Genomic DNA, 21475 nt, shown 5'->3' with positions numbered 1-21475 from the left:
CTTCTGGTTGTATTGGCTGGCTCAATTACACCAGGAAAGCATTTTAATCCGAAACAAATACTTGACCCAGGTCTGTCTCTAATCGTGTTCGTGGTGATGCATAGCGTGTCGATCTTGAGTTACGTTTTCTTTTTCATTTTTAATTGTGAGATGTGCATAAATCTCAAAATGAGAAGTGCAGTGGTGTTTTTCATGTTTTTGGGTGTTTCCCGGTCCCCCTGCAGAAGAAGTACACCGCTGACTTTGAGGACAAGAAGGACCGCATTTGCTTCATGCACACGGAGACGCCGCAATACGACATGGAGAAGAAGGCTGGACAGGCTAACAGTGCGGTAAGCGCTCCAGATTTTATAGAAAACACACACACACTCTCACACACCCACACACACACCCACACTCTCACACACCCACACACACACACACACACTCAGGCGCACACACACAGACAGAATGTCAGGCAGCAAGACCCGTACACCGCACACACAAGCACACTCACACACACAGGATGTCAGACAGAGAGAGGCACACACTCACTCACTCACACACACACACACACACACACACACACGCACATACATACACACACATAAACAAACACACACACACACACACACTCACTTACACACACACACACACACACGCACACACGCACATACACACACACATAAACAAACACACACACACACACATAAACAACACACACACACACACACACACACACACACACACGCACATACACACACACATAAACAAACACACACACACACACACTCACTTACACACACACACACACACACACACCCCTGTTGGCTCAGTGTGTTTTAATAGACCGCCTCTCACACCACAGAGATGCTGCTTGTTTGACCTTTGTGGCCAAAGGGAACATGAGTCACTGCCTACTTCCCCACGGAGACTAAGTCATGCCTGTCGCTGCGCGTGGTGACAGCTTGTCACCACGGTGACCCCAGGGACCTTCCGTCTGATCTGTCAAGCCAGGCGTAGAAAAGCACTTTCCATAAGTCATGCAGAAGCATTCTGTAGATCATTCATACGGCGACATAAATAAGTGACATGGATAAGTCAAGCAGTGACATAGATAAGTCATTCAGTGACATAGGTAAGTCATGCAGTGACATAGATAAGTCATGCAGTGACATAGATAAGTCACGGAGTGGCACAGATAAGTCATGCAGTGACATAGATAAGTCACAGAGTGGCACAGATAAGTCATGCAGTGGCATAGATAAATCATGCAGTGAAGTATGTTAAGTGGCATTCTTAAACGTTCAGCAGCGATATTGCTGTTACATTTTGATAACCTGGTGTGATATGTCCCCCTTTCTCAGGTCTCAAATCACACAAGAAGAACTTGCGAAGAAGACCAAGCCGTCTCAGGGTGTCAAGCTGTCCTCCTCGGCTACCGGAACTGCTGCACTATCCTCGTGATAGCGTGCTGCATTGCTGTCTATCCTCAGTGATGTACGTGTCTGTGTGCGATTAGTTTGGGCTGCTGCCACTATCCTCAGTGATGTGCGTGTCTGTGTGTGATTAGTTTGGGCTGCTGCCTCTATCTTCAGTGATGTGTGTGTGTGATTAGTTTGGGCTGCTGCCACTATCCTCAGTGATGTACGTGTCTGTGTGTGATTAGTTTGGGCTGCTGCCTCTATCCTGATGTGAATGCCCTACCGTATGCGTTCTGTGTGTGATTAGTTTGGGCTGCTGCCTCCTCGTATGTCTTATAGGGGGCTGCTACAGATTAATGTGTGTGTTTAGTTTGGGCCCAAAATCAAATGGAAAAGAGGATCCTCAACAATCCTCTGCACACACTGTAGATTCATCAGAACCAGAACCTTGAAATTAAAATAGGCAAACTGAATCGACATTAAAACACTGAAGATACTTTATTGGTTTGATGAAAATGCAACTACTGGCTCAGATTCTACTGGCCTCCCAGAAATAGCCATATCTAAAATGCATGACGCCAACTTTGATGTTTGTCCATATTTTTCAACAAAAAGCTCAATCAAAAGGTCTTATTTGAATTGAAAATTTGGCAATTGAGATGGAAAACACTATTTACAGATGGCTAGTTCTGTGCTGACAACAGCATTTTCACCTGGAAAAGCAACTCTAAAAAGAGTCCCCTCTCTTTTGATCATCACCCATAAAAAAATGAAGTTGCATTAAAATGCGTTAAAACTCCGGTATATAAATTACATATTTTGATAGCGCATACACTGGAGCTTATTGAGAAAAACAGTTACTGACACATTCATGCATATAAAGTTATTCAACTTATACTTGAATATATCGTGTGATGATACACCATGAAATATGTACATAGTCATATATACGTTTTGAGGGTCATATCGTGACTCCAGGTCATATTGAAAAGGTCAATAAAGTGTTGAAATTTAACCACATCCTGTTGGACTGTGTTGATGAATGGCTAAATATTTTATCCGTTACTGATGGCAGCCATTTCACTGGTACGTCGTATGTTTTGCTCTCTGGGTAGAAAGTGTACAAGGACAACTATCAAAAAGCACGAGGACTGAGCATCAACTACTGTGACACTCCCAAGTTCAAGATGGACAACGTGATGAAACAGTTTAGCGATGTAAGTCTGGAGCCACTAATTCCGTGGGCTATAAATCAACTTGTCTTTGGTCACCCTGGTTCCAAACTTTGAATTTATCCAGAAAAACGCATGTATCAACTGTCATTTTCCATACTTTTCATTTGTTGTCTATTAATTGATTTTTTGTCAGTACTACTGAAATTTCTATACATTAATTCCCATACATTAACATTTTTTAATAAATGAACTGCAATACCCAGTATGCAACACTCCGTATCATGACCATTCTAAAGGCATCGATGTACATTATGGCTTCCATGATTCAAATAATCATTCATGGTGTCCTGAAAAAAGATTCAGTATTGTTTGATCATTCCTTTAGAACTGTGTGCAAGTGGACTCATATTTTTGTTCTCTCCATAGGTGCATTATAAACAGAAGTATGAAAATGACGTAAAGGGCCATTATGTCGGCAGTTTTGAAGACATATACATGCGTCACTGCCAGAATGCAGAGGACATTAAAGGAAATGTAAGTTTTTACGGTCCGTGACTCCAAAACTGTCTCTGACACCACGCAGTGTCATTACACCACTGATCATTTCAGTTTATTGAGGTTTCTATTCTGACTTCGTCCAACACATCAGCTGTTTAACAGTTATTTTATTGTTTTAACATTTTCATATTTAAAGTAGGGAACCTATATAATCATGGAAGATACTTAGCTTAATATCACAGCACATGTTAATATATGTATATTAACACAGTATATGTCATATGAGTAAAGTGTTAGAGGGCAGTCTGTAATTTGTATCTTTATGAAGCAGTGGTATGCATATTGTAGTATAAGAGCGGGTGACAATAGAGCAGTATATTCCATACATTTCTTTGTTAAGGTGATTTACTGAACCTCTGAATTACAAACTCTAAAATAAAACTAAATAATTAATCATATAGGCTACCTGTGGACAGAAACATGCATGTGATGGAAACGTTCCCAGCCTTGTTTGAAACAATATTTTTGTGTTCCAGAAAAAATATAAAGCTGATTATGAGGATTTGAAGACACAGTGCTACTTCCCCCAAACGATAACTCCCGAATATGAGGCCATAAAGAAGCTAGATCTGTGCAGTGATGTGAGTACCCGTCCAGCCAATGACCTTCTGGCCTTAAACCAGTATCTGAATCCATCCCCTTCTGCTGGGGAATTCTGGGAAATAAAAACAGTTTTAACTGTTTTAAGAGTTTTTAACAGAAAACAAGGCATACAGCAGGAAATGCTCTATAAGCCATAATAATGTATTTTTTCCATATGCATTTAGTAACCAAGTTAACTGGTGTTCTGTTAGTGTAAGTTTTTTTCTTTTAAAAAGATATTTATTTGCATAATGATACTTTTTTTGTGAAGAAATGAACACTACGTTGGAGAAAAAAATGGGAATGGATTTTACATAGTACTGTGGATATTTCGAATGCGTTTCTGTATTTCCTCTACACAACCCTTTCATTGATGTTTTGCTATGTTTTCCTGCAGAAAGTATACAAGCAGCATCCCGATAAGTTGAAGTTCACTTCAGTAACGGACTCGCCAGTCCAAGTGCAAGCTGCCCTCAACACGAAACAGCTGAGCGACGTGCGTATCGGAGATCCCTGGTCCCTGTCTGTGCTGTTCTGTTTGTGTTTTCATGTCATAGTCGCAGAAGTGCTAGTCCCAGCCCTCAACTCCCCCACCCCCCGCCCCTCCCGTCTTCCTGTGGATGCCATGGAAACAGGATTTTCATTTTTTTATTCATCGAAGTATTATTAGAAGAAATGCGGGCCGCTTGCTAAAAATAAACCGTCTCTGGTGGAAAGAGAATTTTTGAAATGAAAAGGCTCTAAAATAGAACCTGCAGTGACATCTAGTGAGGGAAAAATGTTTATGTGCCATGTGCTCACATCCCGTGTGGTTGTGTGTTTGCCTTTCAGCTGAACTACAAAGCGAAGCATGAACTAGAGAAGTTTAAATGCTTCGTGCCCCCTGATGACCCCTTCTTTATTCAGTCAAGGATCAACGCCTACAACCTCAGCAATGTGAGTGAAACTGATTATAATAACACATTGTTATATATACATTTTATATAATTTCCCCCACATTTACACTGTTGACATTGTGCGCTCAGATGGACTGAATGATTTCCTCGTCACCATATTTTCTTCTGTTCTTGGTTAATTTACTATTGCGGTCAGAGCAGCTTCTAAAAACATTACTTTCAATGCGCAATGTCTTTTTATAATGAGTTTTCATGATGCCCTTATACTTCTGCTTTTCAGAATTGTTACAAGTATGACTGGGACAATAGTAAAGCCAAAAAGTTTCAGATCAAGTTGGATTCTATCCCGATAATGGCAGCCCGTGCTCACACCAACATAGTCAGCGATGTAAGTATTTTCTGGTGTACAATCAACATGTGTATAATACATGCTTTATTGCTCACTTACTGATTATGAATTTCTTTATAGGACATTTCATTTTTGGGATGCTCAAAGTAGAAGTAGACAAATCCTCTTGGTGTCTGGCTCATTGCAGTGCTTGAAGTTCCATTTTATTTACGGCATCCTATTTCTTTTCAGGTGAAATACAAGAAAGATTTTGAGAAGGCCAAGGGACAAATGGTTGGAGCCCTCAGTATTAACGATGACCCCAAAATACTGCATTCGGTCCACGTGGCCAAAATCCAAAGTGACGTAAGTCATGCAATAAACACTTCATCTTCATAATACACTCCTTATTATTTATTTATTGTGCTGTGGTTCACTGTGTTTAGATTATTGTCCCTTACTGGTCACTCCCCAAGTGTGTGAGTGAATGGTGTGTGTGCCCTGCGATACATTGGCGGCCTGTCCAGAGTATATTCCTGCCTCTCGCCAAATGCATGCTGGGATAGGCTCCAGCACCTTCCGCGACCCTGACCAGGATAAGCGGGTATAGATAATGGATGGACTGATGGCTGGATGGTCATTCCCTCTAAGCATATGGTCCTGTGCTTGAATATCTTTTTAGCGTGAGTACAAGAAAGACTACGAGAAGATGAAGACCAAGTACCACACCACCCTGGACATGATGCCGGTCACCCTGGCCAAGAGGTCCCAGGCGATCGCCAGCAACGCGGGCTACAAGAAGCTCGTCCACAGCTACCTGATGCCCTACGACAGTGTGGCCCTGGACCTCGCCAAGAAGGCCAACCTCCTGCAGAGCGAGGTGGGCGGAGCTCTCGGACTGTCCTCGCTACAGCGACTTCCTGTTCTGACCAAGTCTGCAATTGGCTAAAACATCACTGCTTATAAGTTGTTTTTTTGTAATTTATTCAGTGAGTGGTGTTTTTTTTTAATGGAACTAATTCTAACAATACACGTCACGATTTACCTGCATTGGGTCAGGTGTGGCACGAGCATCATCAGCTGCCTTTGGTTATGGGCATGTGACCCTCTTTGATGTCGTGTCAGGTGATAGATGCATAAGCTGCCACAGGGTTTTAGTTTTCCGTTACGGATTCTTAGGCCATTCATCTCCCAAGTAAAGCTCTATTTTAGCTCAGTGGTCCCTAAGAGAATTTACAGTGATTTGCTATTGTGTCTGTGTCAGATTAAAAAAAAAAACTTTTCAAAACTTCTCTGAAGTTTATGTCTAAGTAGGGTTGTCCAGTGTTGATTAAACTCCAACAGAGAACATATGAGTCCAATATGAACTTGTATGTACTCTGTAAGAGTTGATTTAGCAGTGAGCATTTTGCATACAGTTTGATTCATGTGTGTCTTTTTTTTCTAACTGCAGAATGAATACAGATCCGAGTACAACAACTACACCAAGGGAACTTCCTGGGTGCCCTTCGGTTCGATGGAGGTCGAAAATGCCAAAAGAGCCGCTGACATCCTCAACGAGGTGAGACAGCGCCACGGGACGTTGTTCAGCGCTGTGCCTTATAGCAAATGGTTTATCAACTCGTTACGACGCTCAGCTGAATGCCACGTTAATGTACTTCATTTACTTACCATACCTGCCAGGACTACGGTGGAAATTAGCAAATTGCTATAACCCGGTACATTACATCTTTCCTTGTTTTATATAAGGTTAATGTTCTTTGTACACTGTCCCTGTTTAAATAAACTAAATAAATAAAATAAATAAAAAATGTTGCTGGATCGAAGCCGATCCACATAAATGTGATTTTTATCCGCTTTTCTACGTTTACACTTCATGGTAAATTCTTCGGAGATGCGAGAGATGATTTTGGTATTCCCCCCCCCCACACAGAAAAAGTACAGGCAGCGCCCAGACAGCATCCCCTTCACCGCCATCGATGACCACCCGGTCATGCTCCAGGCGAAAGCCAATCAGATCCAAAGGAGCGACGTGAGTCTGCTTTTCTAAATAGAAACATAGTCACACCTCCATTTTGTTTTTCTGACATTTTGTGAGATTACTAATCCATCTGCTGCTCTCATCCCAGCTGCACTACAAGAAAGGCCTGGGGGAAATCCATCAGAAGTACTCACTGCCACCGGATGTTCCGGAGTTTGTACAGGCCAAATGCAACGCCTACAACATCAGCAAGGTGAAGCGTGACACCGTACTGTTTACAAATCCATCGAATCCGGGCAGATTCCAAGATTGGGGTCTATTCCATTTCGATTCAGTTCATACTGGAAAACGAATTTAAATTTGCTTTCTGTTTCAGAACTACTACAAGATTCCCTTGGAGGATCTCATTGCAAAGGGGTACAACCTGACGACTGATGCTATTCCCATAGTTGCTGCTAAGGCTGCCCGACAAGCTGCCAGTGACGTAAGTGACTGTAAACTCCACTGTGAGGACACTGTGTTTCAGACTTTAAACTGCACTGTGAGGGCACTGTGTTTCAGACTGTAAACTGCACAGTGAGGACACTGTAAAATTGAAAAAAAAATTTGTCCCAGGACTGGAATTCATAGCTGCAGCCCTGCACATATATGTACTGGATAGGAAGATTTTCAAAGCTTGTTTTTAATATTTTCAATTCAGCCCCACTGCCAGATAACAAATTATTTTTGGGTTTGTGATGAGAAAATGGTGAAAGAGAACATCTTCTGTTGTGTACCCGCAGTATCAGTACAAGAAGCAGTACGAGAAGGCCAAAGGTCATCACGTTGGCTTCCGCAGCCTGCAGGACGACCCCTTGCTGGTGCACTACATGAACGTGGCCAAGATGCAGAGCGAGAGGAACTACAAGAAGGACTACCACAAGTCCAAGCTGAAGTACCACACCCCCGTGGACATGCTCAGTGTGGTGCAGGCCAAGAACTCCTCCGCCGTGACCACCGACATCGGCTACCGGACGTACCTGCACCGCTACACCCTGCTGTCCGACGCGCTGAACCTGGAAAACGCCCGGAACGTCGGCAGCAGCTGCAGCGACGTACGTTGCGTCTCAGCTCCTCAGCTCGTCCGGTCGCTGACTTGTCGCCATCCGCCGATGTCTCCGATCGCTCTTACATCCCCCGTGCTTTTGTCCCCCCCTGAAGGTCAACTACAAATCGGAGTATGACAACTACATCAAGGGCGCAGGCTGGGTCCCCATCGGCTCCCTCGACATGGAGAAGGTCAAAATGGCCGGGAACGCTCTGAATGAGAAGAGATACAGGCAGCACCCCGACACTCTGAAGTTCACCAGCATCACGGATTCGCCGGTCATGGTTCAGGCCAAAGTGAACGCCTTGCAGCTAAGTGATGTGAGTCTCGCAGACGGCCTGTCCCCTCCTTGCAATGCACCTGCTCATATTACACACAGAATATATCAGTTACTCGCTTAACTGCAGAAATGCCTTCAATCAGGCAAAAATCCACTAATGATGTTTATAGTTGCAGACTTTTATTCTTTTACATTTATTTTCAGTACATCCCTCTCTAACACAAGGGAATGGTTGAAAAGGTAGTCATACACAAAATGCTAATTGTCAAAGGCTTCAAAAAGGCTTCTTATGATGTTCCTTTTGCATAATTTTACAAGAATTATTCAACTGCTATTGTCCGAAGGAAGCACGTTGTTTTTATACCAGTCAACAAATTGGACTATTCTCCTGTTTTACATATGTGCAGCTGTGAATCACCTGTGCAGCAACATCTATTAGATTTCCTGCCAAGTATGCACACTATGTCAGTAAATGGGACTTTGTATTCAGAAAATAAAAAATATGGTCCCAAGTATGGAGCCATGTGGAACACCGCATGTAATACAAATTGTTCATTTTCAAACTGCAGATGTATAATGTTGTGCTGTATGTCCTCTGTCCCCATGGGAAATTCTAACAGTTGGGTGCCTGGTTTTTCAGAGAGAATACAAAGCCAGTGGAGAGAAATTCAAGCACACCTATCACCTGCCTCCGGATTCCCCGCAGCTGGTGCTGGCCAAATACAACGCTATCAATATCAGTCCGGTGGGTGCATATAGGTTGCTTCACAGAGGCCTATTTTATTTGCTCATACCTAGTTTTAATTTTCTGGTTTTACATCATTTCCTGAATATTATTATGCAGCATAACATGAATTTCAATGTAAATACAAAAAAAAATAGAATAAAAAACTTTATTGAAAGCCATTACCGAAACATTATATTATGAAAACAGAATTTTTAAAAGAAGTTTAAAAGCATTTGCAGCATACAATTCCTTCTATGACAGTTGTGTTCAAAACTCTGACTAGAAATAGGATTAGACTCTTTTAATAGTATGTTATAATGTGCTGAACATTTATGTATGCATGACCTTTTTGCAGAATTATTACACGTATGCCCATAAGCAAGATCTCCTCAAAGGTCACCAGATGAAAGAAGATGCTATTCCTATCACTGCAGCCAAGGCCTCCAGAGATATTGCCAGCAATGTGAGTACTCTGTTAAAATGTGCTGCTTGGGTTGTGTTCATTTGCATGATACAATATTTAGCACTTTGAAGGGTAGGTTCCTTTTTTTTTTTTTTTCAAAATAAGTCAGAGTTCTAGAACTCCACTGCTTTCACTCACCAGTAGTGATTGTGACATCAGCATTAGAATGTTCAGTTAAGAACATTCAGTTAAGAACATTGTCTGTTTGTCTTTTTAACCTGTTTGTATATATATATATATATATATATATGGACATTCAGTCCAGAATAAAGATTTATTAATCACACATCTGTGATCTTACACCCCAAAGGGTTCATTGTAAAATTGCAATTCTGTGCATTCACAGTACAAGTACAAGCTGGCCTACGAGAAGGCGAAGGGCCATCATGTCGGCTTCCGCAATCTCCATGACGACCCCTTGCTGGTGCACTACATGGACGTGGCCAAGATGCAGAGCGAGAGGAACTACAAGAAGGACTACCACAAGTCCAAGCTGAAGTACCACACCCCCGTGGACATGCTCAGTGTGGTGCAGGCCAAGCAGGCCTCTGCCGTGACCACCGACATCGGCTACCGAAAGTACCTGCACCGCTACACCCTCCTGCCCGACGCAGTGAACCTGCAACAGGCCCGAGCCGTGATGGAACTCCAGAGCGATGTAAGGTTTCATTCTCATCTCTCTTTTCCTGGCTCAACCTGTCGAGAATGCTGGTGCTTTTGAAATGGGTGTAGCTGAAACGTGATTGGCTAGTGCAGAGAACCGGTGTATTCCAGCAGAGACTGTGGCCGTCCAGCTGAGGGGAGAGAAGTTGAGGTTAGATACACTCCTGCCACTGACCTTGACTAAGGCACTGGCCTCAGAGCTGGAGCTGGGCCCCGGGCGCTGCACTGTGGCTGCCTACTGCTCCTAAGTAGCTAGGATGACTTAAATGAAGAGGAAAAATTACCCCACGGGGTTCAATAAAGTGTATCTTAAATTTAAGCTTTAAATTTAAATTCTGTATTTATTCAGAGACTAAGACCAGGGTTGACTGGAGCAAACTGTGTTCGTTTTTTCAACTTGAGCATAAATTAATACATTTCTTTTTGTCTGTTGAATAAATTGTGTATTTATCCAGAGGCTAAGACCAGGCTTGACTGTGTGTTTTTGTTTTTTCGATTTGAACAGAATGCCTACAAGGCGGACTATAACACCGCACTCAAGGGCATCGGCTGGATCTCCATTGGCTCCTTGGACCAGGAGAAAGCCAAGGCAGCTAAGCATGCCCTGGATGAGAAATCCTATCGCCAGCACCCCAGCACCCTCAAGTTCACCAGCCCCATGGACTCTATGAACATGACCCTAGCCACGAGCAACACCAAGCAGCTTGACGACGTGAGAGTTTTTCCACATTTACAGATAGCCACAAATTAAATAAACAGAGCGGGTACTGTACCGTGGCGTCAAATACATTAAATTCTTTTTCGCAGTAAGTTTATTGTTATCTAGTGGCAAAATTAACTGTTGTAATGTTTGTGGGGCTACTAATTTAGTGAGTAACCAGAAAAAGATGCACGTACCCTGGGTGTCCCTCACGTTCACCTTGGACAGCGCTGCTAACGTGACTTTAACCGAACCTCGTGCTCAGAGTGACGTTCGCGATTGTGTTTCTCCAGGCGGCGTACAGAGCTTCCGGGGAGCAGTACAAGCACAGCTACACCCTGCCCGTGGACTACCCCGAGTTCATCCAGGCCAAGTTTAACGCCACGACCATGAGTGAAGTGAGTGCCCGGGCCTCAACACAACAACAGAAGCAGCTTTTTCTTGTTTTTGTTTTTGCCTAGAAATTCCCCTTCAGATATGCATATTATTATTAACCTTTATTTATACAGGGAAATCACATTGAGGCAACTGTGGGTCTCTTTTTCAACGGAGCCCTGATTACAAAAAAAAAGAATAAAACAGATTTGTTCTAACAGTCAAAAGCTAAAGGTTACGAGAGATAAAATGAATATACGTATATATTAATAAAATGAATAAACCAGTCATGAAATGAATAAATCATCATATATGAATCTTTGTTTCTTTCATCCGCTTATATAATAGGTTAATGTAAGGACCAATAGGTGCTACATGGTGACGTTTGTTGTATTTTTTCCTTTGCTTCCTCCTAGGCTCATTACAAGCACAAGTGGCTGGAGGACCTTGCCAAAGGGTACGACCTGAAGCTGGACGCTATTCCCATCGTGACTGCGAAGCTGGGGAGACACATTGCCAGCGATGTGAGTGTGCCTACAGGTTTATATCGACTTAAAGGGGAGGTCCACCGCAAAACAGCATTAACCTCATTTTACAGATCGTGGTGTGTAACTGATCCAGTCTCTCTCAGTGGACTGGCCAAAGCAGTCTTTGCACAAAACTAACGGCAGTGGCGGGAGCAAATTTGGGAGAGGTATCATTCGGTACGTCATAATGACATACACCTCCACCCTTGCTTATTTTTGGAGAACTACATTGGGCGGGTAATTTGAATTTTGGAGATACCTCCTCCCTTGACCTCCCTGACTGTGCAAAGGAGGCGTTTCTCTCACCCTAATCTCACAGTAGCCAGTAAAATTAAAAAAAACCTCCTTTGCCTAAATTAAACCCTTGCAGTTTGCCACACATTACAGCCAAGTGCCATTTTCTTTTCAACTTCAGCCACAAAGTACACTGGACACATTGCATGATCGTGTTTGTTTTATGTCATGGATATTGCAGCAGAACCCTTTTTTAAATTTAAATATAAACCAGAGGAGACATTATAAATGATTTACTTAAGGTAATTTTATGTAATATTAAGAAAATATTTAATGTTGTTCTGTTTTCTCCACAGATCCAGTACAAGAAAGACTACGAGAAGGCCAGAGGCCATCACCTGGGTTTTCGCAATCTCCATGACGACCCCTTGCTGGTGCACTACATGGACGTGGCCAAGATGCAGAGCGAGAGGAACTACAAGAAGGACTACCACAAGTCCAAGCTGAAGTACCACACCCCCGTGGACATGCTCAGTGTGGTGCAGGCCAAGCAGGCCTCTGCCGTGACCACCGACATCGGCTACAGGCAGCCGCTACATCGCTACACCCTGCTGCCCGACGCCATGCCTCTGCATCTGGCTCGCACGGTTAACGCCAACATTAGCGACGTAAGTATATATATATATATTTTTTTCTGTTCCGTACCATTTGAATTTAAAGCAGAGTTTTGTGTTTATTTCTGGTGTTATCCAGTTGGAGCATTTGTGTTTTTGGTGCTGTAATTCACCCTATGGCTCAAATGAATTTCTGACCATGGCTGTGCTAACTTTGGTTGGATGTCTGACAGGATGATGCATAAGCCATCATCTGCATCTCACTTGGGTGGGGGGGGGGGGGGATTTCAGTTCTCTCAATAATGTCATTCATTGCTCAACAGTGCCTCCCCTGGTGGAACCAGGACTTACAATCTGCCAATATCCAGAAGTGATGGCCACATATCTGTGTATGATTTTGTTTGCAGAATGAGTACAAGAACGAGTACAACAACTACATGAAAGGATTAAGCTGGGTACCTATAGGCTCCCTGGCAGTGGAGACTGCGAAGGTTGGCAGCGAGATTCAGAGTGAGAAGAAGTACCGCACTCACCCCTCCAAGTTCGAGTTCAAAAAGCTGATGGACTCCATGGACATGGTTCTGGCCACCACCAACAACCAGATCATAAACCGGGTACGGTGCACATTTGCCTAAATAACAGAACAACCAAAGGACAATCAAATTGGTTTCTGGTATGAAATATAAAAGTTATGATGAAAGACGTAAGAAGCTTAACCTCTTCGTGCTTAGTAAAAGGAGACTTTGGGGTGATTTGATTGAGGCTTTTAAATTCATAAAGGGGATTAACAAAGTGAACTCCTAGAGATTCTTCAAGTTCAGTTCCGTTAGTAGAACAAGGGGGCATAAATGGAAATGAGCAAAAGGTACATTTCGTACAGATATTAGGAAACATGTTTTTTCATGCAGAGAGTAGTCAATGTGTGGAATAGCTTGCCAAGTCATGTTGCAGAGGCAGAAACTCAGGGGTTTTCAAGACTAGGCTTGATATGGTGCTGGATACTATCTAGTTTGGAGGTAAACCGAGCATTAGGTACACTTCAGTGGTAGGAAGATGGCAAGCATGTTGGGCTGAATATCCTGTTCTTCTCATTATGTTATGTTATGTTATGTTATGTTACAAGTTCTCTTACATAACCTTACTGCCCCCTGGATGAATACCTGTCTATTATTCTCCTGTTGTGATGCAGAAAGCCTACACAGAAGCTTGGAATAAGGACAAGCTCAACGTTCACATCATGCCCGACAGTCCTGAGATCATTATGGCAAAGGTGAACCAGCTCAACATGAGCCAGGTAAGATCCATTTGTTACTGTATTTAAATAATGGCTGTGTTTGTAAATGTAGTTTAGTCATTTTCCATCCTCGGTATGACTATATATTTTATGATAACAACTTTTCTCAATACAACGTCTATATGACACTCGCATAATGCTAACATAGACATCATATTACAACAGTGCAAAAATATATTTCTTGTTAACATAATATTATTGGCATAATGATGGATATTAACTATATTTTTAAAAGACAGCACTGGTAAAAATTGTGTTTTTGAGTTAGAGATGGTGATAGACTGAACTGTAGTTGCATTCCATTGCAGAAACTTTACAAAGCCGGTATCGAAGACATGGCAAAGAAAGGATACGACCTGAACACAGATGCCATATCAATCAAAACAGCAAAAGCCTCCAGAGATATCGCCAGTGATGTAGGTGAACTTTACGTTTTCGTCCTTACCACTGTAGATCTTTCCAGTCATCCAACCCTTTCATTGTCTATTACTTTGGAGGACTTAGCAAAGGGGCAGAGTGTGTGACTAAAGCAAACCGTTCTAAATCCTTTACAGTACAAGTACAAGCTGGCCTTTGAAAAGGCCAAAGGCCATCACGTTGGCCTCCGCAATCTCCATGACGACCCCTTGCTGGTGCACTACATGAACGTGGCCAAGATGCAGAGCGAGAGGAACTACAAGAAGGACTACCACCTGGCCAAGCTGAAGTACCACACCCCCGTGGACATGCTCAGTGTGGTCCAGGCCAAGCAGGCCTCCGCCGTGACCACCGACATCGGCTACCGGACGTACCTGCACCGATACACCCTCCTGCCCGACGCCATGCCTCTGGATTTAGCTCGCAATGTGAAAGCCAGCGTTAGCGAGGTGAGTGGAGCGTTTGATCAGTCCTTTTGATTGTGCTCCTCCTGCAAGTGCAAGCTAAGACATCAGTGCTATGATGGGGACACTGTGTTGTAGGAGGTGCTCTAGTTAAGGGCAGACTAGGGTCTTATTTACTTATGCATTTTCTGTAAAACATCTCAACGCCTTCCTCACAAACAAGGTGGGGTGTCTTCCAGTAAATGTATTTGCCTTCCTTCACTGTGGTAAGATTTGTTAATCTGAAATCCAGAAGCAATGACTACATACCTATGTATGGTTTTATTCACAGAATGAGTACAAGAACGAGTACAACAACTACATGAAAGGATTAAGCTGGGTACCTATAGGCTCCCTGGCAGTGGAGACTGCAAAGGTTGGCAGCGAGATTCAGAGTGAGAAGAAGTACCGCACTCACCCCTCCAAGTTTGAGTTCAAAAAGCTGATGGACTCCATGGACATGGTTCTCGCCACCACCAACAATCAGATCATGAATCAGGTATGGGGCACATTTGCCTAAATAACATAAGTTGTCTTGCATGACCTTCCTGTCCCCTGCATGAATACTTGTCTCTTATTCTCCTTTTGTAATGCAGAAAGCCTACACAGATGCCTGGAATAAGGACAAGCTCAACGTCCACATCATGCCCGACAGTCCTGAGATCATTATGGCAAAGGTGAACCAGATCAACATGAGCCAGGTAGGACCCACCAAAGAGACACCAAGTATCGCTGCCATTTATATCGCTGGTGTACTTCTAAACAATATACTTGTAGCCAAACAAATAGCAATTGTGTTAAAATTATCCCTCAAAACATTTTCAGGTTTAATCATTTTTAAATTTGAACAAAATATTCCAGTGTGTTGTTACACTCTTTCAACTGTGACTACTATGTTCTGTATCGTTTTTACACACCAGAAAATCTATAAAGCTGGCCTTGAAGAAATGAGGGACAAAGGTTATAACCTCCCGCTCGACGCTATCCCAGTCCAGGCAGCAAAGGCCTCTGCAAACATTGCCAGTGATGTAAGTGTGTCAGGTTCCCTTCAACATATTCAAAATTTTTCTCCGATAGGGTTCTATGTTATGTCTGATTATGTCAAACTTGCATAATTAAATCTTGTGAATTATATACCCTCCCCCCACCCCTCCGGAAACAAATCTCTGCATACTCTTGCAGTACAAGTACAAACTGGCTTATGAGAAAGATAAGGGCCATCACCTGGGTATTCGCAATCTCCATGACGACCCCTTGCTGGTGCACTACATGAACGTGGCCAAGATGCAGAGCGAGAGGAACTACAAGAAGGACTACCACCTATCCAAGCTGAAGTACCACACCCCCGTAGACATGCTCAGTGTGGTGCAGGCCAAGCAGGCCTCGGCTGCGACCACCAACACTGGCTACCGGCAGCACATCTCACATTACACAGTTCTGCCCGATGCCATGAATCTGCAACTGGCACGCAACATGCAAAGCATCATTAGCGATGTGAGTATGGACTCATTAATTCTCTATGTCTCTTTCTCTCTCTCCCTCTGTCTCTCTCTCTCTCTTTGTTTGTCTCTCTCTCTGGTTGAATTTCTTTATTTTAACATAACTTTCTTTATAAACAAAGGCTGGTAATTGCAAGTCATTACATTACTGAATTAACTTTCATTTCAGTTGATTAACTTTTCTTCGTTCAACAAACAAATAACGTGTACTCATCAAAATCTGTACATAAAGGTTGCAGTTTAACACTGTTCACATAATGACAGTATTGCCAGACTGGAGAAAGATTACCCATGTGCAAGTTTGTGTTCTGTTTTTCCGCAGAATGCCTACAAAAGTGATTATAACACCTACATGAAAGGAGTAGGGTGGATCCCCATTGGTTCTTTGGATGTTGAGAAAGCAAAGACAGCAACCACGATTGGCTGCGAGAAACTGTATCGCCAGCCTCCCAGCAATTTGAAATTCACCAAAGACATGACCTCCATGGACATGGTCTTAGCCACTACAAATGCTCAGGTCATGGACAAGGTAAGAATGCTTGGACAAATATTTGTGAACCCATTATTCACATAATGTCTGTGACTCACCCAGTGGATTACAGCCTTGTTTCAAGAGTGAAACTGTCCAATGAGCTCATAGCTGATGTAACTGTCTTTCATGTAGCATGCATACACTGATGCCTGGGAGAAAGATAAGACCAAGATCCACATTATGCCTGACTCCATGGATGTAGCTCTGGCACGGCATAACATGGCCAACTACAGTGAGGTAAGCTTTGCGATCTCAGGACATCCTACATGCACTTGGTCATATTTCCTGAGTCAATTCATGAAAAATATAATGTAACTGTCCAAGGGATACTTTGAATGATTCTATTGTCAGTTAAGAACAAAGAACTGAAAGCCCTACTAACAAGACTCTTTTAGAATTGTTATTTAGATAATAAGTCAGTAAACGCTTAAGTGCACTAATAATAATGTAAATATTGTAGTACAAAGTGGCATTAGATTTTCTAATTTTCTAACATCTAATGTTTTTCTACTTTTCTTTACTCAGAAACTGTACCGACTTGCTAATGAAGAAGACAAAAAGAAGGGCTATGACCTGCCTTCTGATGCCATCGCTCTCAAGTCAGCCAAGGCATCCAGGGACATCGCCAGTGATGTAAGTTCTTTGTCATGCCATTAACCAAAGAAATCAGAATCAGAATCAGAATCAGAATGAGGTTTTATTGCCAAGTAGGTTTACACATACAAGGAATTTGTTTTGGTCAGGTGGTGCATAACAGTGAACATAAAATAGATAAATAAAATAAGATAAACATAGTGCAATAAAAACATAACAGACATAACATAACATAACATAACATAAACATAGTACAAACGGTAAACATTAAACAATAAACAATAGGGGATAAAGTGTTATAAGTACAGGTGCTGTCTGTTTGGTGTCCGTGGGGGTCAGGATAACAGTACAGTATCAGTGGTATCAGTGGGGGTCCCGGGCCTTGTTGATGAGGCCAGCTGCATTCGGGAAAAAACAGTTCTTATGTCGTGAGGTTTTGGTCCTGATGGACCGCAGCCTCCTGCCGGAGGGGAGTGTTTGAAAGAGTTTGTGTCCAGGGTGGGAGGGGTCGGCCACAATCTTATCTGCCCGCCTCAGGGCCCTGGAGGTGTGCAGGTCCTGGAGGGATGGCAGATTGCAGCCAATCACCCTCTCAGCAGCGCGAATGATACGCTGCAATCTGCCCTTGTCCTTATACGTAAATATGTAAATATATACTTGTATGCGATCAGGAGCAAATGCATCACCCAAAATTGATCTCTTTTAGTACAAGTACAAAGTGGGGTATCGCGAGCAAGTCGGACATCATATTGGATACCGTTGTGTCCAAGACGACCCCTTGATGGTGATGGCCGTGCATGCAGCTAAGATCGCCAGTGATGCCCTGTACAAGAAGGACTTCCACAAGTCCAAGACTAAGTTCAACCTTCCAGTGGACATGATGGCCTTTGAATTGGCCAAGAAGAACCAGATTCAAGTCAACGACTTCAACTACAGGACTCGCCTGCACAACTGGACCTGCCTGCCCGACTCTAGTGATGTCTCCCACGCCAGGCAGGTCTATGACCTACAGAGTGATGTAAGTTTGAGAAAATGCCTTTCTGCTTTAAATGGACGCTGCAAAGAAAGTATTAAAACCGCACATCATCTAAGAATTCTCAGATTTCAGTTTCCTGGACCATTAATTATATAATAACTTGTGTAGTGTATCCCTGTCGGAAAAAAAATGTCTTATTTTGTCTTATTTAGAATTGTTTTTTAAACTTATGACATTTTATTTAATTCAGGTCGTGTACAAGTCGGACCTGAAGTGGCTTCAGGGTCTTGGCTGGGTCCCCATTGGCTCCCTCGATGTTGAGAAAGTCAAAAAGGCAGGAGAGGCCCTGAATGAGAGGAAATATCGCCAACAGCCCTGGAACTTCAAACACACCAGCACAATGGAAGACATGCCAATGGTTCTAGCCAAAGCCAATGCTCTAGCTAACAACAAGGTATTATCTATAGATTATCATGCCTGTGTTTAATCAAATTAATAATATTGTATACTTTTTCAAACATGCAACCTGCATTCTTGGGCATGGCATGTCAGCATTTTAATCCATTTCGTTTTTGATAATGACTGTGAGTGCTTTTCTTTGGTCAGTTGATACTGATGGATGTATTAAATTCTGAATTTTTGCAGCGTCTGTACACTGAAGCTTGGGAAAATGAGAAGACTAATATACACATCATGCCTGATGCCATGGACGTAGCTCTGGCTCGACATAACAAGGCAAACTACAGTGAGGTGAGACATGAAGACAAAGGAAATGGAGCTATTTTTTCAAATATTAGCCTAATGTAAAAACACAAAATTTTTAAAAAATATTTCACAATGTGAAACATTGATGTGGTAAAAAATTGTAAATTACTTTGATATTCCCATTCAGAAATTATACCGACTTGCTAATGAAGAGGCTAAGAAGAAGGGCTATGACCTGCCTTCTGATGCCATCGCTCTCAAGTCAGCCAAGGCATCCAGGGACATCGCCAGTGATGTAAGTTCTTTGTACTGAATGCCATTAACCAAATATATATTCCTGAATACAGTAAGGACTCAATACATCACTTTAAATTGATCTGTTTTAGTACAAGTACCATGAAGGGTATCGCAAGCAAGTTGGACATCATATTGGAGCCCGAAGCATTCAAGATGACCCCTTGCTCATGCTGGCCTTAAATTCAGCTAAGATCGCCAGTGATGCCCTGTACAAGAAGGACTTCCACAAGTCCAAGACTACGTTCAACCTCCCAGTGGACATGATGGCCTTTGAATTGGCCAAGAAGAACCAGATTCAAGTCAACGACTTCAACTACAGGACTCACCTGCACAACTGGACCTGCTTGCCCGACTCCAATGACGTTGTCCACGCCAGGCAGGTCTATAACCTCCAGAGTGATGTAAGTCGAAGTTACTCAACCACATGTTTACAGAGTATTGACTCCTTTAAGATGCTGAATGACCTGAGGCTGTGCTGTTCAGTCTGATTTCAGTCCCTTATTAGTAACATTACATCTCGTGGGAGCAACTTATGGACATACAATGCATATTTGTACCATCCTGTATGCTGTTTTTTTAACTACACAATAGTTGCTGTTAAATGGTATCTCTCATATAAAATATATCGCTGGGACATTTTGTTAATGGAAATCCATTTAACCTTTTAATATCTGGTTGATTCAGGTCGTGTACAAGTCGGACCTGAAGTGGCTTCAGGGTCTTGGCTGGGTCCCCATTGGCTCCCTTGATGTTGAGAAAGTCAAAAAGGCAGGAGAGGCCCTGAATGAGAGGAAATATCGCCAACAGCCCTGGAACTTCAAACACACCAGCACAATGGAAGACATGCCAATGGTTCTAGCCAAAGCCAATGCTCTAGCTAACAACAAGGTATTATCTATAGATTATCATGCCCGTGTTTCATCAAGTGACTCTGTTTTTATAAAATGCTAATGTCCTTTTGGTTTTGAATTGTAGTTCTTTTAATTTACTATTGTTCTGGGAGATATTTTCAAACGATGTTGTCTTTCAGTGAGCTGGAAACGTTCATAACGAATTCTGAATTTTTGCAGCGTCTGTACACTGAAGCTTGGGAAAATGAGAAGCCTAATATACACATCATGCCTGATGCCATGGACGTAGCTCTGGCTCGACATAACAAGGCAAACTACAGTGAGGTGAGACATGAAGACAGAGGAGATACTTCTGTTGGGCAGAAGATAATCAAATTCTATGTCGGTTCTGCTATTTAAAATAAAAATTGCCCAACTGCATTGTATATATATTCATATAATAACATCCTCAGTGAAGGACAATGGTTTTACTGACCATTCATGTTTAGTAGAGTACTTTTGTGAAGTTATAGTCTGACATCTTTAAGCCATAAAATTGTCTGTTGTGTTGATTTTCCCACTCAGAAATTGTACAGACTTGCTAATGAAGAGGCTAAGAAGAAGGGCTACGACCTGCCTTCTGATGCCATCGCTCTCAAGTCAGCCAAGGCATCCAGGGACATCGCCAGTGATGTGAGTTCTTTTTTTTCTGAATGCAGTTAACCAAAATGTATATGCCTGTATACAGTAAGAACTCAATACATCACTCTAAATTGATCTCTTTTAGTACAAGTACAAAGTGGGGTATCGCGAGCAAGTCGGACATCATATTGGATACCGTTGTGTCCAAGACGACCCCTTGATGGTGATGGCCGTGCATGCAGCCAAGATCGCCAGTGATGCTCTGTACAAGAAGGACTTCAACATGTCCAAGACTAAATACAACCTTCCAGTGGACATGCTGTCCATCGAGTTGGCTAAGAAGTGCCAGATCCAAGTCAACGACTTCAACTACAGGACACACCTGCACAACTGGACCTGCCTGCCCGACTCCAACGACGTTGTCCAGGCCAGGCAGGTCTATGACCTTCAGAGTGATGTAAGTTCAAGAACCCTCAACCAAGGTTCTGACAAACATTTGCTTTATTTTTTCTGTGCAGTGTGACATAGTAATGTATTGTTAGCAAAACAATTGAAGTCATGTATGTAAACAGACATGTTTAAATTCTTCCATTCTTAAGTATATCACGGCAACATTTTTGATAACCAAACACAGTGCAAATTCTTAATATCTG

At 42.5% G+C, this 21475-nt stretch overlaps 1 protein-coding gene across 1 annotated transcript in view; it reads left to right on the top strand.

Annotated features, from left to right (window-relative positions):
- Positions 1-21475, top strand: part of neb (nebulin) — a 96981-nt gene that overhangs the window by 20320 nt on the left and 55186 nt on the right. Inside the window, exons 14-57 of the mRNA XM_064329654.1 lie at positions 225-387; positions 787-816; positions 1502-1530; positions 2519-2620; positions 3005-3112; positions 3613-3717; positions 4116-4214; positions 4550-4654; positions 4895-5002; positions 5195-5308; positions 5625-5822; positions 6396-6503; positions 6876-6974; positions 7072-7176; positions 7300-7407; positions 7706-8017; positions 8124-8330; positions 8931-9035; positions 9373-9480; positions 9827-10138; positions 10649-10855; positions 11137-11241; positions 11635-11742; positions 12336-12647; positions 13001-13207; positions 13783-13887; positions 14196-14303; positions 14442-14753; positions 15040-15246; positions 15344-15448; positions 15668-15775; positions 15930-16241; positions 16569-16775; positions 16911-17015; positions 17304-17411; positions 18079-18390; positions 18599-18802; positions 18994-19098; positions 19241-19348; positions 19440-19751; positions 20035-20238; positions 20421-20525; positions 20766-20873; positions 20968-21279. Coding sequence (XP_064185724.1) covers positions 225-387; positions 787-816; positions 1502-1530; positions 2519-2620; positions 3005-3112; positions 3613-3717; positions 4116-4214; positions 4550-4654; positions 4895-5002; positions 5195-5308; positions 5625-5822; positions 6396-6503; positions 6876-6974; positions 7072-7176; positions 7300-7407; positions 7706-8017; positions 8124-8330; positions 8931-9035; positions 9373-9480; positions 9827-10138; positions 10649-10855; positions 11137-11241; positions 11635-11742; positions 12336-12647; positions 13001-13207; positions 13783-13887; positions 14196-14303; positions 14442-14753; positions 15040-15246; positions 15344-15448; positions 15668-15775; positions 15930-16241; positions 16569-16775; positions 16911-17015; positions 17304-17411; positions 18079-18390; positions 18599-18802; positions 18994-19098; positions 19241-19348; positions 19440-19751; positions 20035-20238; positions 20421-20525; positions 20766-20873; positions 20968-21279 — 7011 coding nt within the window. The remainder of the gene's footprint in view (positions 1-224; positions 388-786; positions 817-1501; positions 1531-2518; positions 2621-3004; positions 3113-3612; positions 3718-4115; positions 4215-4549; positions 4655-4894; positions 5003-5194; positions 5309-5624; positions 5823-6395; positions 6504-6875; positions 6975-7071; positions 7177-7299; positions 7408-7705; positions 8018-8123; positions 8331-8930; positions 9036-9372; positions 9481-9826; positions 10139-10648; positions 10856-11136; positions 11242-11634; positions 11743-12335; positions 12648-13000; positions 13208-13782; positions 13888-14195; positions 14304-14441; positions 14754-15039; positions 15247-15343; positions 15449-15667; positions 15776-15929; positions 16242-16568; positions 16776-16910; positions 17016-17303; positions 17412-18078; positions 18391-18598; positions 18803-18993; positions 19099-19240; positions 19349-19439; positions 19752-20034; positions 20239-20420; positions 20526-20765; positions 20874-20967; positions 21280-21475) is intronic.

Source organism: Anguilla rostrata, chromosome 3 (genome assembly GCF_018555375.3).
Source record: "Anguilla rostrata isolate EN2019 chromosome 3, ASM1855537v3, whole genome shotgun sequence".
Classification (NCBI taxonomy): domain Eukaryota; kingdom Metazoa; phylum Chordata; class Actinopteri; order Anguilliformes; family Anguillidae; genus Anguilla; species Anguilla rostrata.
Note: the sequence above shows the minus strand (reverse complement) of the source record. Positions and strands in the feature narration are given on the sequence as shown.